General features: G+C 44.8%; 2 protein-coding genes across 2 annotated transcripts; one reads left to right on the forward strand and one right to left on the reverse strand.

Moving 5' to 3' along the window:
• Positions 1 to 191: 191 nt before the first annotated feature.
• On the forward strand, positions 192 to 3,550 carry LOC136434351 (UDP-glucuronosyltransferase 2B20-like). The gene is made up of 3 exons (XM_066427135.1): positions 192 to 430; positions 1,602 to 1,821; positions 2,203 to 3,550. The coding sequence occupies exons 1-3, from the start codon at positions 226 to 228 to the stop codon at positions 2,486 to 2,488; spliced, it is 711 nt and encodes a 236-aa protein (XP_066283232.1). The 5' UTR covers positions 192 to 225; the 3' UTR covers positions 2,489 to 3,550.
• Positions 3,551 to 8,494: 4,944 nt separating this feature from the next.
• LOC136434609 (polycystin-1-like protein 2) lies at positions 8,495 to 16,573 on the reverse strand. The gene is made up of 16 exons (XM_066427505.1): positions 16,549 to 16,573; positions 16,380 to 16,478; positions 16,088 to 16,146; positions 15,733 to 15,813; positions 15,334 to 15,405; positions 15,045 to 15,182; positions 14,797 to 14,887; positions 14,511 to 14,668; positions 13,912 to 14,154; positions 13,282 to 13,774; positions 12,623 to 12,771; positions 10,444 to 10,668; positions 10,170 to 10,334; positions 9,843 to 10,003; positions 9,362 to 9,540; positions 8,495 to 9,012 (listed from the first exon to the last, which is right to left on the reverse strand). Exons 1-16 carry the CDS (start codon positions 16,571 to 16,573, stop codon positions 8,495 to 8,497), a joined length of 2,856 nt encoding a protein of 951 aa, XP_066283602.1.
• Between the last annotated feature and the right edge of the window lie 869 nt (positions 16,574 to 17,442).

A 17,442-nucleotide genomic window follows, 5' to 3' on the forward strand; every position in this document is an offset into this window, starting at 1 on the left:
CTTGCAGACATCTTTGAAACGCAGCTGTGGCCTCCCGGTACGTCTCTTTCCTGAGATCAGTTCTCCGTAGAGAAGGTCTTTGGGAATTCGGCCATCCTCCATGCGACGAACCAAGAGACAAAAGGCTTCACGAGTATCATTATGAAGAAACCCAAAGATTGCAGGGCCCCACCCGAAATACATCAGAATTCTTTTACTCGTTTCCTTCAGGATCTTGAAAATTTCATGGAGGCCTCCGGAGATTCCGGCGTGGTCGTCTTGTCCTTCGGGTCCTACGCCAAGGTCATGGGCAAGAGGAAAGCTGAGATGTTGGCTGCAGGCCTGGCAAGGGTGCCGTTCAAGGTCATATGGACATTCCAAGGTCAGAGACCGAAAAACACCGGAGAGAACACCCTGTTGATGAAGTGGATCCCACAGAACGACTTGCTGGGTAAGAACAACAATTCCTCGCCCGACCAGGGGAAGAAAACACATAATGCTTCGATATACCTCTTTCTCTGTTATTGACAAATGCATATATATGCACGACCATTTTGTTTGCATATCCCGCTTTCGATTCAAAGATGTACTTAAAACGTGTTGACAAGGCCATCTTTGTATCGAGCTCAAACGAAGGTGCGGCTTTAAAGAGCAATTATCTTGGTAGCCCGTGAATAGTTACATCAAGTCACTGAATGAAAAGCCTCTATATGCACATTATCATTATGTCAACTAGGTTTTTATTCACCTTCCTCATGGTAATGCACCAGGCAGAATTGCCATGAGGTAGGTGTGACGGACAGACTGGTACCAAGAATGAATAAAACTACTCTTTGTATTCAACCGACGTTTCGATGACCGTCTGGCACCTTGGAGTACTGGACCTGTCCTAAACGTGGCTGACAGTCACCGCAACGTTGGTTGAATAATTGGTTTTGTTGTCTATTCTTGGTTGTGTAAAAAGAGTTATTATATATTATCATATAGGTAGATATCGTTGACCAATCAGAAGGCTACATTTGCGGGTCTGTAATCTTCATACAGACCCGAAAAGCAGGTCTGTAAACTTCGTATGGACCCGCGGGTCTGTTAACTTTGTACGGACCCGGTGTTCGAACGTTACCATTAAATGACAGGGGGTTGGTTTTTATATTTCATGTTAAGACAAATACTACACAAATCAAATACAACAAAAAGTACTTCTAACTACTATATGGACAATGGCTATATGATAATAACGTTAATGACCCGCTTTCCGGTCTATACGGTGTGATAAGGCATGGTCGTCCCTATAACCACCGAATAAAGTGCCAAGGTCGCGAAGCGGGTCATTCACCCTATATTCAATATTTGTACCCGTCTGTCTGTCCAGCTCACCCCAAGACTCGACTGTTCATGCACCATTCGTTGAACTATAACTGCTCCGGGGTTTTCTATATCAGTCCCTTTGTCCCGATCTCTTTGAGCCGTAATCTTAGTACCCGTCTGTCTGTCCAGCTCACCCCAAGACTCGACTGTTCATGCACCATTCGTTGAACTATAGCTGCTCCCGAGTTGTCAATATCAATCCCTTTGTCCCGGTCTCTTTAAGCCGTAATCTTAGTACCCGTCTGCCTGTCCAGCTCACCCCAAGACTCGACTGTTCATCACCCACTGCGGGATTAACGCCGTGTACGAGGCGATGTTCCACGGCGTGCCCATGGTCAGGGTTCCCGCCTTCGCAGAGCAGCATGGGAACAGCGACAACCTGGAGACCCTGGGGACGGGAGTCACCCTGGACATCTTCACCATGACCTCCGATGACCTTTATGAAGCCATCATGGAGGTCGCCAACAACAAAACGTCAGTTGAATTGTTTTGTACCCGCACTTATCATAGGACCATAACGTTACACCATCCCGCCACTTCTTGTTTGATGCATTAAAACAAAATCTGTCACTGGCTCCATGGTCTTGTAGAAAAACCAAAACTGAGATTTTGCCTTCGTCTGTTGTACTTTTTCGATTGAAACAATTTGATACGTGACCTACCGAGTTGACTTTTTAGTGTCCAAACTTCATTTGTCAAACGGAAAATATCTTATGTTGTTGCATGGGTAACGTCACGGTGTAACATCTATGACAAAACTTCATCATTGCCCAGGTAGGCACCTCTAATGATCTTACCTATCAACGCAGATGGACGTTTATGCTGACATGACTGTGCTCATTCTTGTTTCCGCAGGTACAAATCTGCCGCCGTGCGGCTGGCGCAGCTCCAGCGGGACCAGCCGCAGTCTCCCATGGACCGCGCCGTCTGGTGGATCGAACACGTCATCAGACATGGCGGCCTGCCGCACCTCAAGTCGGCCGCGCGCCACCTCAGCCTGCTGCAGTACCACTTGCTGGACGTGGCGGCGCTGCTGTGCGGCGTAGTGGTGGCGATGTTGCTTGTTCTGTGGCTCTGCTGTCGGTGCTGCTGTCGAGTTTTGTGCGGAAAGAAAACAGCCGCAAAACAGAAGCAGCAATGATGAGGAACATTGGCAATAACCTGCATTAAATGCAGAGGAAACCTGTCCTTGGTTCTGATCACCATCTATTCCATGACAGTCCTTGGTTCTGAACATCATCCATACCATGGCACACGTGACGTTATCTGTAGTTACCTCTATAGAATGAGAGCACTAACCTGTCCTTGGTAATGAAAATCATCCTTACAATTATCAACTTAACATTATCTTTGGTCACCTCTGTGTAATAAAGACACTAATCTGTCCTTGGTGCAGAACACCATCCACAGTGAGGCATATTTGTCATTGGCGCTGAGCACCATCCATACTAGAGAAAACCAGATGCGACCACATTTTACGGCATTCCGGGCTGATGTTTTCTCTCTCTCTCTGTTTTTTTAGTTTTTTTTTTTATTCATCATAAGCTCAAATCGGCCTGCAAACTTGTTGAGTACGTTAAAAACAGCGATAGCTTAAAGGTGCAATTATCGTTCAGGTGAATTTTGAGGTGGTGAGGAATACATTTTGGCATATGTCTGTAACTGTATATTATAGACGGCTAATTGTGAGTGGAATCAACCAAACCAAGGAAATCTGACACTTAAGTAGAGCAGAACTCATTTTATCAGAAAAGGCAGTAAGACTGTCTTCATCAGACGTCAGGAGTTTACACTTGGAGTCAGATGTACAGGGCTTGGAGGCGATATGGCACTAGATGTTATATGTCTACTAATTTAAACTTGCATGAAATCTTCCTAAAAGTAAGTTTGGGCCCATAACTTTAAAGAGCCGCTTAAGTGTATTTAGGTAGTGACACATGCTCTGAATATTTATCTTGAACACGTGATACAAGATTATTGAATATCATATATTAAAGTATACGGAAATATTGATGAAATATACACACATTATGCAACAAGGTGGAATCCATGTGGAATAACTTACCAGAGGAGATAAAGACGGCAGTAAAGAGCAAATTCAGACAAAATTTTTTAGAGCACATGTGTAAGATGTAAATAACTTTATCAATTCAATTTGTAAATACCTGTAACAATTCATGCAATGTTAAATGGACGTTTTTTTTACATGAAAAAAATGTTTTGTAATACTCCAGGAAGACTAGCTTCGTACTTGTTAATTTGTACTGTATGTAAGCTAATGGAGTTAATAAAGTATCAAAGGCACTAGATGACAGAGCCATAAAAGTAACGATACTAAAAGTTGTGCTATTTTTTCACAAAATTGTATGAGCTTTTAGCTTAAAACAGCATACTTAACCTTCTTGCTATTTTAACTTAAAGTATTCTAGTATTTAATTTCATACATAACATAAAACATTTGGAATGATATTACTATGTTAAAGCATCCAAGTATGACATATGTATACAACAACTTGACGGATCTATTCTGAATACATGTACATGAGGTGAAGTATGCATGTCCAACTTAGAAATACATGGACAATGTTACACTCCGACTTAAGCACACTTTGAGCAACAAAGTGTTGCGACCATTTCAACATTCTCCTTCCGCCAGAACAGCGCTAGCCGGCAGCTTTACGCTGTGCTGAAGACTGTTCTCTACATGGCACAGTCGCCACATGCCCATTTGCCACCACGGGGAGGGCTGACTTGCAGGCAGCTGACGTGAAAGATCCTCCGGCATGCCCTGCACCTCTCCATCCTTCCCAGACGCCCACCCTGCTCGCAGTGGCAGACCAGTGAGATCCGGTGTGCATTGGTTGGACCGACTCTCCTTCTGCGGCTGGTCAGACGTGGAAACGGCGTGAGCTTCCCTTGTTTGAAGCACATCTCCAAATGGCTCCTCATCTTCCCTTCGTCATACACAACCCTGATCACGTCTTGCCCCTCTGCAATGTCTACTGCCCAGGCGATGGCGAACAGCCCAGAATCGTTGTCATTCCATTGACGCTGTACCTCCGGTAACAAGACGGCCAGAACGTTTGTTTCCCGGTCGGCGAACGCGGCGTAAGACTGGCAAAGCTGGATCTGCAGAGATCCGGTCATGGCGACACCGAGGCTGTCATACAGACACACCTGTCCGTCTATGTAAGACGACAGCACCCAGTGCATGCTACCGCTGTGGTGGATCTGCAGCCCCTTTCCCGTCATCATAGCGAATCCCACCTCATAGAGACCGATTACAGGGTCTTCCAGGCCTTGGAGTGCCGGGTGCTGGCGGCGGAGTAGGCTCTGGGCAGCTTTGATGTGGTTGTATGTCAGCGTCTCGCCGAGGGGTAGAGGGGTCAAGGATTTTACAGCAACCAAATCGTTGTCTTCTGTGGCGCCTCCTTCGTCGTGGCAGGCACTTGAACTTGGTGTTGCCTCCAAAGCTGCGCTGTTTCCGGAGCCGTCCACTGTGCGGTTGTTCTGGGAGGCAGGACGGACCACGATGACCGGAATGTCTCCTCTCGGAGCACTACATTTCTCAGATGCAGCCCCAAAGACATTCTTGACTGGTGAGACGAAGTCAGGTTCTGTGGGGAGGTCCGCAGTCTTTACTCTGTAGAAATAGAGGTTAAGGCATCTTTGTCATAATTTTGCAAGGGTTGACTAAGCTAAAGCAGCGTTTGAAGATGGAAAGAATCGATAAAAAGAGAAAAGTCAAGAGACGCTCCCAGCAAGCAAATGAAGTAGTAGTAGTTGGAATGGAGTTGTCCACCAGTTCACCGGCTTTCACAAAACTGCTGTGAAGAAAGACGATTTACCGGTTATGCAAATGTTACACACTTACATTCTTTCCGAGACTACCGTAAGGCGGCCCGACAGACCCTAGTGTATGTCAGTTTTAAGGGCGACCTACCACGATATGGGAATAACATTACACCGCATCACTGTAGGTCAGAAGCGAAAGGATAAAGGTTAGTAAGACAGCAGGGAAGATCCAGTCCATGCACCTTAGGAGACCTTACTCGCCTGCAGTTGAAAAGCGACCTTCTCTTCAGCCACAGCCTCTCAACTTGGATCTCAACCTCGATAAGGCTGTCGTGGAGCCTATCCACGGTGTCGACATCTGCACCGATATAAAAATTTGTCAACTTAAAACTTCGACTAAAACAAAGTAAGTGAAAATCATCCAATTATCACCTGGTAATCAAAATAAAACTTGTTTATCTACTTGTTGAACAACATTACTTCAAAGCCATTACCTGTGACTGGCACTTGCTGAAACCCAAGTAGGGAGGTGAAGCGCTCCCATAATCCTTCGATGAAGAAACGGTCCTCTTCAGACATGACGTGGTCCCGCACATCGGGGAGTGCTCTGTCGATGATCGCCATGGCGATGTTCATCAGCACCAGGAACATGAAGCAAATGAATGTTATAAAGAAGATAGGGCCGAGGATGGGGTTTGCATCCCACAGCTCCGTGTAGTCAAAGAATCCAAGAGACATCTGGAACAATGTCGAGAAGGACGAGGTGATGGATCTGAAAAAAAGGGAAAAAAACTTATTTCCATGTCATTGCGTTGAAATTTCATATTGTTCCATGTCTCTATCTCAAAATATCATGAATATTCAAAATTACGAACCTGTACGTTGTTGCGGTGGTACCGAACATGAGATAAGCGCTGATGCCAAATCCTGAGAAGCAAAGGAAGAAGTAGAAGATGAAGGCAGAGAACTCCACCGCCATTCCCCGGAACACGGACATCAGCTTGGACAGGAGCGGATTGAACCTCAGCAGTCGCAGGAACTTCATGATGTTGACAAAGGCGAGGAAAGACAGGAACCATCCATACACCAGGTTTATGTTCACCACGGATCGGAGATATTGGAGAGAATCTAAACGGAATAGTATATTATAAGCATTTATCTAAAGCCAACTTTAAAACTAGATAACTGCAGGATTCTGTACAATGACAACGTTAAGTACTTTTAAAGGATATATGTTATTAACGCACCTTTTCCTTGCTGGACAGCCGCCAGGATTTTTGAGCCATAGACTCTGTTAGTGGCGTACAAGGCAATGACTGTAAAGGTCAAGATGAAATTAAATATTTCTAAAATATTCCACGGCTCCTTCAGGTAGGCCAAGCCGGCTGCGCGTGCAGCTTTCGCCTCTTTCCAAAGTGAGTAGAGGAGAATGATGACGTAAATAATTTCCAGCAGGACGTAGATGTACCCGATCGTCCCCGGCTGTTGATGAAGTCGGAAGGTGTGCAGGTGACGATGGGAGAAGACTCCGTACATCTCGGTAAATTCGAACACCACCGTCACCGATGTGAACACATCCAGGTTTCCGTTGTAGACAAATTCCTCCAAAATGACGGCCCTGGTCTGCTTGTCGATCCAACGGTTGGCCTTCAGGTCTGCTAGGATGCTACGCATCTCGTCTGCTGATTTCCCCAAGTCCAGACTAAAGCCGTCTCCCCAGTACTGCGTCTTTGCACCAAAGACAGGCTTAATGGTGTAACCACTGGGGCGGTAGCTCCATCCAGGGGCTTCTGAGTCTACCTCCGACATATTCGTGACCCTTTTCCATCCCTTTTGGAACACCCCAGTGTCCCTCGTGTCTGCACCATACGCTGCCATACATTCATAGAACAAGTTCTGCATTGTCGCAGGCACCGTACACAGCCCTAGAATGGCAGGAAAAGGAAAGTAAGCTACTTTTCTGGCATTCCCTCAGATTTTTTAAAAAGTGAAAAATTATTAAGGATGGACGCATTCCATGACTATTCGGACTTCCATTAATATCAACTTTTACTGACGTGTTTTTGTTTTGAATTCTCCTTAAAAAGTGGTCACACCAACCTGACTTCACTCGGGCTTGGATCAGGCTGGGTGGGGAGACCAGGACCGACTGCATGTCAGCTGTGAAGACCTTCTCCCACCAGCGGGGCTTGTCGTCATTGTAGGAAGTCTCCGGGTAGAAACTCCCTAGCACGGTCTCGGTCAGCCAGGGCCAGAGGGCAGAGGGCTCCTTCACCTTTGAAAGGATAGAATATGGGGATATAAGCATACATCTTTAACATATTCTACGCTTAGTAAGCCCCATACACAAATGATATGATTATAAAATGCAAACGAATTTTTCCATATCCTGTCAGATACCTTTGGTACTTTTTAACAAAGCTTCATGTAGCATGTGTTTATATCATCAGTATTGCTTTGTGACACTGATGACAGTTACCACAAATTAAGACATACCAGTATCGACAAACTCTAGTCTCCTAAAATGTGCGTCCTGAACATTGCAAAGAACTGCTTACGTCATCAACAGACTGCACGAAGTTCTCCGCTGCGCTCTGAGTCTGGTGGAAGGCCAGGTTGATGTTGTGGTGAGCGTTAATGATGGTCAGAGCCAGCAGGAGGTGAGCACAAGACAGGACGATGTCCCGAAGGACGTTTCCGATTCTCTTGTCTCTGTTTCGCTTCCGTCGCGATTCGTCAATCTTCCCAAGGGACGTCTGAGAAAGTCGTTCCATTTTCTTCTTCACCCGGAATCGACCACCTTTTATGAACATTTTACATAGTTTTGTTTAACAATCAAATTAGTAAGCAATTCGGAGATACAACTATAAACCGCACACAAAAAGGAACATCGGATTTATCTTATTTCCAACTTAAAATTAAACAAATCATATTTGTATAAGATAAATGTTACAGTTTCACGGTTTTGTATCACTTACTATCGAACCCTGTCCAATTTTGTGACGCCACAGTCGTGTCTTGCAAGAAAGCAGTGTCCCCCTCGATTTCAAAAATCATCTTCAATGTATATCTTTGGCAAATCGATGAAAAGATGATCGCAAGAACCAATATCTGTAACATTAAGTGTTTGACTTTGAGCATTTTGTTGATATATACAGGCTAAAATGTCCCCCTAGATCGACAAAAAGGAGGCAACACACCACCTAGCAAGATGTAGGAAGACTAATAAACAACAAGTTATGAAGAGGCTGTAATTTACCATTGTGAAAGGCAAATAGATCTCATGACCTATAAGCAATTAGACTAGACCAATTAATTTGCTACCGATGCGAAGGAAAAGGTTATCAAAATGTCAGAGCATGACAAGAAAGGTCGTCACCTTCGCTGGTTGCAGAAGAGAGATGTCAACCAGAAAGGTGGTGAAGTACGCCGACAGCCACCTCTCGGACTTGTCCTTGCCCCACTCCAGGCTGTACAGCACGGTGAAAATAGCTGACCCCACGGCAGACAGCACCACCAGCACCCAGGCCATGTACTTGCACCAGTGAGGCAGGCCCTTGGCTGGTCCTTGTTGCGTGGGTGCCGCAGCTGGGCCGGCTGTCTCCACGTCTCTGACCCGGCGGCCGCCATTGTTGCTCGGTCGACTGTACTGGAACAGCAGGACGATGACCATGACGACGGGAAGGCAGGTGATGCTGGTCATGATTCCCGTGTAAACTGTGTTCAAGGTGAAGGAGAACGGCCCCAGGCTGACGGCCTGCACAACCTGGGTTGCATTTTCTTCGCTCAGCCACATGGCGCTGGACACCATGGACACGGTGAGGAAACTCAGGCAGCAGCCAAGCCTCTCGATGCGGGTGAACGTGCTTCCTGTAAACGAACAGTTTTTGGTGAAAGGGAGTTATGAATAAAAGTGGACTTACAGACAGAATTGGTTTGTTAACTATATTTGCGGACACAAATAATCTTAACTATCATTATACACATTCCATACATTCCATACATATTTCTATTGTTTCCCTTCAGTATTAGTGCAACTCCGAATTTGTATGTCAGCGTATTAAATCAACCAAAAGCGGAAACAATTCCCCTGATATGTATATTTTCATCAGATGGGTTGCTCTTTAGGAGCTACCTCTGACCTTCAATCTTTGGCAAGGTCACCTTCTAATTTCAACTCAATCCTTTCAAGTAAATATACACGTGCAGCAAATGTTACCTTCAGGCATGGTAGCGACGGACAGGAAGAGGTGCTCCTCTAAAAGACTGCTCCGCAGACTTGCCGGGAACAGGAACCCGAAGGATCGCAGGTCCTCCTCAGTGGCGACAGGAAAGGTCTTCGCCACCTGCCCGTCCCCGCGGTCGGCTGCCAGCCACTCGCCGCAGAAGAAATGGGACCTGTTGTTCAAACATTAAGAAAAACAATTTAATTGTATGTTCCAAAGAGCTAGTGCATATTTTTTATTTGACAAAGTCTTATAGCAGGAGATGAAATTTGAAATAAGTTTGGCGAAGCAATAGCAGTTTATTTTCCCGGTGATTTTTAAGTTTAGTCTGAAGGTCAATTACAATAAATACTTTTTTATTACTGATGTGCAAACTGAACTTTTGACAGCATCCGGACGGAACTTGATTGCCTTTTTTACCTCACACCAAGATATAACTTAGCTTCGACCAGTCTAGACTGCCGAAGAACTCACAGTTTGCCTGTGGTGACATCCTGCACTGCTGCTCTGTCCACGTTCCACGATCCACGGCTCCCCTCCCCACTGTTGTCGTGCATGAGCTGCAGCAGCTCCACGTTACCCAGCTGTTCTGTTGTGCTGAAGTTCAGCGTCACCCAGCTGCCTTGGGTGAAAACCTAAACAGCAACAAAAATTCAACCTATTAGGACGCTGTATATGAGAACATCGATCAGGGAAGAAAATGAACACTTGTTAATTCGTAATAGCCACAGGCTAGCTGGGCAGCCCTGACTGCGTGTCCTGAACAGCCGAAACGATGAATAGATAAATTTGATGCCCAACCTTCTCTGCGACGCTGACCACTCTCACACCGGAGTTTGCTGCGTCTCCGAAGAGGCTAAAGGCAACAGTGGACGCAGTCCCAGCATGCTTATCGGTACCTGTCCACACCTGGAGGCGGTACCGGAAGTCGTCCTGGAGGTTGTCCAGTTTGATTGAAACGTTTTTCTGTAAGGATGTAAGAAATGTAGCATTAAGAAATATATAAAGAGATGACAAACAACGCGCTCGACAAAATCAAACAGGGTTAATGACATTGACAACGATGCCTACGTACCTTTTTCCTTGATCTGAGGTCAATAACCTTCAGTATAACTAATATGAGCAGAAAGAGGAAGAACTCCACGAAGATGGTTGTCAAAACCGCGCCGTTGTCACGTAAATCTCTCAGCGTTAACGCCCCGAAGTCGACCGTGTCCGGCGGTGTGGCGAAGTCACTTCCGAACGCCGTCAGATGGTTGCAGTGACAGATGATGCTGTTATAGGTGGACTGGTCGCTAATCTGGAGAGTAAACGGGGATATTGCATTCTTGTCAATAAAGGTGGTTATTTCATAGCCTCTACCAGGCCCTCTTACGGGCGTATGAATCGTAGAATTCGGCAGAAAAAGGAATGATTAGCCGGTAGAGTCAGTCCACAGTGAAGATCACATTTCGCCCATTTCGCCCATTTCGCCCGTTTTTTTGGCAACAGAGAAATACAAATATCAATAGTTGTACCTTGAAGAATTTGTTACAAACTTTGCTATCCTTCGCTTATTGACAAGGCAGAATTCGGGCTCTAACTTTTCAAAATGGCGCCCAAACCGTACGGCAAAGCCGTGATCAGCGGTAGACGATGTTTCTACTATTAACTTTAGATTTTTAACAATATTTTTTAGAGGTTTTTAGTGAGTCTTAAAGGGCCCGAAAATCACTTAGAATAGTTAGTCTGCCCAGAGTAACTGAAAAAGCTACAGCCTGCTGGTTGCGCCCTAATTGATTCATGGCCTAAATGATCTCAACTCCAAAGCTACTGCCTTTGTTCAGAAAATGACCAGATTAATTTTATTGCCTTTCTTCTTGCCGACATATGACAGACTAACGGAGCCAGCAAGTGAAACCCAGGAGTAGTTAGTCTGGTAGAGACTAGTTATTTCATATCAAACTATTCTTCGTTTTCACAGAACGTTCGAAAACCGCTACGTCACGCGCGGGCGCCATGTTGGATGATAACCTGGCAGAATATAGAACAACGGCGCCATCTAAGTTACCTGCGGGTCCGAGTGTGCTGCTTTTGTCTCCACACTGTGGATCATTAAGTAGTCTAGCCAACGCTTGATATAAGGAAAAGGTTACAACAATAGGTTTTGATCCGTATGTCTTTAAAACAATCGGCATTTCAGAAGGTTTTTATATACTCAGCTTACTCCAAAACAAGGCTAACACGTGGGAGCACATGGGAGAGGAGTTGAGGCATCGGCATAGAGGTCTCACAGCGAGATTTGTGTGAACTATGGAATACTTAACATGGAGTTCAATGCCATGTATGTTGAAACAGCCCTTATGAGTATTCTCATCATCTACTGTCCTGAGCCAAATAACTTCTAATGATGTACATGTACTTCTTTGATCGTTCTTGACAATATATTAAACATTGATCATTTGAACTTCACCTGCTAAGATGAACAAGACAATCTACATGTACCTCCTACAAATGAAGACTAGTTGTTTGCTTGATACACTGTGTTCTGTGGTTCAATTCACAATACCAGCTCTGAAGTCCTGTGGTTTAGCAGCATTTTGTTTTGCAGGATTTTTCTTTTTTTTTCGCCCGCGCGCATTAGTTTTGGGGTCTCCAAAGTCACGCCCCACTTCTGATTCTGAAAAAAATCATCGAGCGACGGAAGAGGGTCTTCAGAGCATTGTGCAATTTAAAGCTTAAACGGCAATCGTCGGATTCTGCCGACCACTGTTGTCCGATAGCCTGACAAAATCGCGCTCCTAGGGGCCGGCCCGGCGGATACCGCCCCCTAGTGGTGGGGGGTTCGGGCGGGTGGTGTTGGTCATTAACCTCCGCCCGAAAGCTTGTGTAAACACAGGCTACTTTAGAAACGGTGAGTAGGTCGTATCCTGTACTCCTTGGGCCCGCAGTTAACTATTCAAACTTCCAGCCCGTTTCTGAATAAAACAACTGCCTTCCACGGACGGGTCTACCGTCGCAACACGCAGCCATACAGAGATCGAACAGCTTATCATCCAACATGGCCGACTTCACGTTCGAACGCGATTGTGACGTCACGTGAAAACGAAGAATACATTTGCATTTCCAAAAATGTTAAATGTTATTAGCCCGATAACTTACAGCTGATTAAGATCATATCGAAGAAGATATTCATCACTATACATCAAGTCAAAATTAATTCCGACACACTACTGCCAGATAGATTTTGTAATAGAATATGACATTTTACCCACCGCGCAGCCGTCCGGCCTCCAGGCGTCCGGGGTCTCGCTCCAGAAGACGCAGCTCAGACGGGCCCACTGAATTTGGTAGGAGTAGAAGCCATCGGTGAGAGCATTCGTCTCGTCGGTACGATCATTGATGTCGCACTCGGTCGCCGGTCCTGGAGAAGAAAAGAAGACCAACCCCTCGTTCTAGTAAATGTTATTCAATTCAGTTCAGGATTGAATCCAAATCACGTCGTAACTTATGTACAATCACGATAATGGTAGAGAATGCAGATTATACTTTATGCCTTTCTTGCTACTCTCCAAGCAGAGGATGGGTTCCGGCAGGTTTTTGACTTGTTTTTAGGCGTTTTTGTCGGCCTTTCTACTTTTTCATTTTTTTTTCTCTATAAACTGGGTTTATAGAGAAAAAAAAATGAAAAAGTAGAAAGGCCGACAAAAACGCCTAAAAACAAGACAAAAACCTGCCGGAACCCATCCTCTGCTTGGAGAGTATTTCTTGCACCATTTGCTTTGTTTCATACGGTGTTCACTGCCGATGTAAATGTTTAACGTTAAATGTGGCACTACAGAAAGTAAGGTTCCGTCTACCTTATCAGGCTGTCAATCAAAGAGAGCAAATCATCTTTTCGCCCTGAAAAGGAACGTAAAGCAGACAGACTCACCTAGTATTTGGACTCTTACGTAGTAGTCCACTGGTTCCTTCTTTCCTTTAATGAACATCCTTGCCTCCGTCTTGGCCGAACCGTGTCCATCACCGCGCAGCGTTTCCACCAGGGAACACTCCTCGGGAAGAACGTACGTCTCCGTGCGCACGTCGTAGTTTTTATCGTCCGGGCGGCCGCCGTACCTGCCCGACACGCTGTACACTACACTCGAGTTCATCGGCGTGATTGTGACCAGGAATCCTTCTGCGGTGTTGTTGAGGTTCAGCAAATGGTAGCTTGAGCTCCTGGTTCCTGGGAGAGGGTAGGTGATGGTTTTGTTCGCTGGTTTGTTCCTTGTCTTGCCCGGAACAGTGATTATGAAGTCGTCAGTAAGGTTGTTGAAGACCAAGGGTTTGTAGTTTTTCCGGCGAAGGGTCAGTTCCATGACAGACGAGTCTGCCTGGTATTCACCACGCCCCCAGGTGTACGGGTTCTGTTGGTACTCTATCAGCTGAAAAGAATGAAACGGTTAATGATGACTGGTTGATGACTGGTTGATTAAGAATAAAATCAGTCTTGCTAGTAAAACTGGACAAGTACAAGAAAGAAAGAAAAAATGAAAGAAAGGATACAGTAAAGGATACGTACCTTTACTGTAAGGTTATGAGGTGGATGTTCTTGGAAAAGTGCAGTTTGGGATGGAAACTGGAACCCTCCATTCTCCGTCTGCACCACCTGGCTCCCTGACTTGTAGCCGGAAATCTTCTGTGCTCGCAGCGTGACACCGCCCCTGTCAATGGTTACCGGTGGGGCTCCGGGCCTCATGGGTTCGGCAACGGCGTTGAACAGATCATCCAGGATCTGGTTACTTTTCTGGACAATCATCTCCTTCTAATGGTAAGATAGAACAGCATTCTATTACAAAAGCCAGTGTCGGAAATATGCCATAAATGAAAATGGACGCAAAAGTTATATTGATTAGTACTGATTTAACAACATGATCTTACGGGAGGTACATGGCACTAATGAGTCAAGAGTCAAGACCTTGTTCAAAGGATGCTAAGACAGTACGCAAAATATCATTGTGCATCATGTGCAATTAAGAAATAGAAAGAAGAGCTCAACAGTTCTGAGACGGTAAAAACACTGAAAAAATGCACAAATTTAGTATGACCAACATTGGGTGCAACTGAGGTTAAGGTAGGAGTGGATGGAGCCTTGAGTGATCACTAACTACTTATTTTCACCTCTTCTCGCTGTTTCTCCAGTGTTTGTTTCGCCTTCTGAGCGCGCTCATCTGGTGAGACATGGTCGTCATCTACTGCAGCAGACTGGACATTCACTTCATACTCTTCTGCATCCCCCTCTGGTTCATACAGCAGGGTAGCAACGGACTCTACTAGAGCTGCCAAATGAACCGTTAAGACATTAACATATGACAAATATATTACTAATTACCAACAGACCCAACAAGAGCTACCGAATAAACTGGAAAGACTGTGATACAAGTCAGGTTATATAAACTGTACTTACATCCTCCCACAGACTCGACAGTCGACGGGTCTGTCATGTCCAGCTTGCTAAGTTTGCTGGTGATGGACTTTAGAACATCTAGGGCTGTGTTCTGTTGGAAGTCATAAGGATTGCTCAGAAGTATAACTGTTTTCGTTTGAGCGGTTTGTCAACAAAACATTGTTACATGCACACGTTAATGGCAGCTTAAATTGCGGTGGAAAATTGAAATCATTAAGCTTAGTATATATTACGTCTGTTATCTATACCTTGAAGGCGTTCTCTTGTGGGATGTCGGGACATGACGTGATGACAAGTGATGATAACTCAGAGATAACTTGCACACGTTGCGAAGTTTGGGCCCGACCCGTTTCAGATCCCAATCTTGTCATTGCCTTCCTGCACATCTGCAAAAACGAATAACAAGAATATTAGTAAAGCCTATTATATATAAAACTCCAAAGTACGCCCCTTTGACCTACAATAAAGTCTAAAGTCTGCGATAAAGGAAGTACGACAAAAAAGGTTGAAAGATCTAGATCTTCAAACATCACTTACCTGTGACTTTTCCTCGGCAGCTGATGTTGGCTGCTCTAGCTCAACAGCACCTCTATCGTCATTGGCCATGTCCTGATTTGGAAAAGACAACCCAGTGAAACATTTTCAAAACTATGGAAGTGTTCATTGTAAATGTCGAGGACCTGTTTGTTTCCGACAATAACGTTTTGCAACCAGAAGCAACAATCATATGTCTATTATCATAAAGATTGTTAAAAACAATGATAAATAGGTCATGTAAATCAATATACATGCCGTTCTACCTGGTGACAACATAATCATACATCGCAAACAACACTATATCTATGTGTTAAAGATTAACTATAACCAAGCCGTGCCTTACACGACGACAATGTTAATGACGCCAAGTTATTTCAACAAGTGCAGGATGTGACTAACCCGAGCCAGCCTCTCAAGCACGTCTTCTGGATCTGGGGAGAAGGCGTCGGCGTAGATGCTGTCCAGGATATCGACTGGTGCCTAATGATCAGGAAAATTCGTTCAGACGAAATGTTTCTATAATGCATATTTGAAATCCTAAACAAGATATGTTTGATTTAGCAGCCTTCATTGACTACGTAGCCTAGTTATAGGGACTACTAGCTACATTTGTATTCTTCCTGTAAGGTTCTGTAGACCAGATATTACCCAAATGTGGAATCTTTGAAAGAATGGAGTTGTTGAAAATAGCTAAAGTTTTTCAAAGTTCCCATAAAATGATTGCCAGAACGTGAGAAACATTCATAGTGCAAACCTGGTCTGCTGGCGTTGTCTTGCTGCCTCCAGGCGAGATTGTGCTGGTTTGCTGGATTCCTGGACAGCAAAAAGGACACAAATGAATCCTGTCAAGTCAATGCCGATCCTTACAGACTTAGAAATGTTACTTTGATGACAAGAATCTTAAGTACAGCAATGTTTTAGAAAAGCAAACACCTTCTCTTACATTCTGGTACATGTTCTGGAAACGCAAAAATTCTCTTTATTGTTACTTTGATAACAAGAATCTTAAGTAGAGCGATACTTTGGAAAAACAAACACTCTCTTACCCTCTCTGGTTTCTTCAGATGTACCAGTTGTTATTTGAGCCAAGGAGTCATCATCAGATTGCTCGTCATCCGATTCGCTGTCGTCCAATTTGTCGCCACCTGAGCAAAAACGAATCAAATGCGTTAAATACTTCTTATGTCAGGTAACATATTGTCAGCTCTAGATTACTCTCAACACACGATTCATACAGCATCGTTTATAGCGCAGCATTTTATGTTGCGGTAACTTACCGAGATTCAGATTTTCCTCACACAATGCATACAGCACAGTAAAAGGCGCTTCTTTCTTTGTGGATGTAAGAACTTACCGAGATTCAGCGGTTCCCGGACCGATGTAGTGTCTAGTGTATTCGCCGGTGTAGTTGAAGTTACCAGGCTGATGAAAAACGTGGTCATCAGGCTTGTTCGGTTGGTTGTAGCAGCTGTTTCGCTGGTTGAAGTAGCAGACGTTGTTGTTGAAAGCACTGTGGCGGCTGACAAAAGGGAGAAATAGAAATGTAGAGATTGCTGCATGAAACAGTTTTGTGCATCAAGAAGGGGGAGGGCACCCCGACATTTTGTCGACAAAACATTTTCTTATCTCAACCAACACTGGCATTACAGTTGAACGTAATGTACTCACCAGTCGTCTGATGTCCGACTAGAGGTGCACTTTCTCGTTGAACTCCGATGGTGATGATCTCCACCTTGTACATGGTGTCTGGTTGAAGTCCCAGGATGACGGCGGATCTCTCTCCTGGGTCCGGCGAGGGGAAGAGCTGTTCTGTCGCCTCCTCCTGTCCGTACATGATGCGGTATCCAGTCACGACTGCATCAGGAGGCACCCAGGTGAACTTCAGCGTCGTTTCGGTCACATCCATGAACCTCAGGTCTGTAGAGGAGCTCATCTCTGGAAATACAACGTCGGAATTTAGGCTTGAGATTACATTCGGCCTAAAACCGTAAAACATTAATTCATTCTCAATTAACGTGAGAATTGACAATGCTTTTTCAAGTAAGAATTTGGCGGCGTCGCTACAGCATAGACAGTCCTATCTAATAATTTACGATCTTTCATAGTACG

The sequence above is a fragment of the Branchiostoma lanceolatum genome, chromosome 5 (assembly GCF_035083965.1).
Source record: "Branchiostoma lanceolatum isolate klBraLanc5 chromosome 5, klBraLanc5.hap2, whole genome shotgun sequence".
NCBI classification, from domain to species: Eukaryota; Metazoa; Chordata; class Leptocardii; order Amphioxiformes; family Branchiostomatidae; genus Branchiostoma; species Branchiostoma lanceolatum.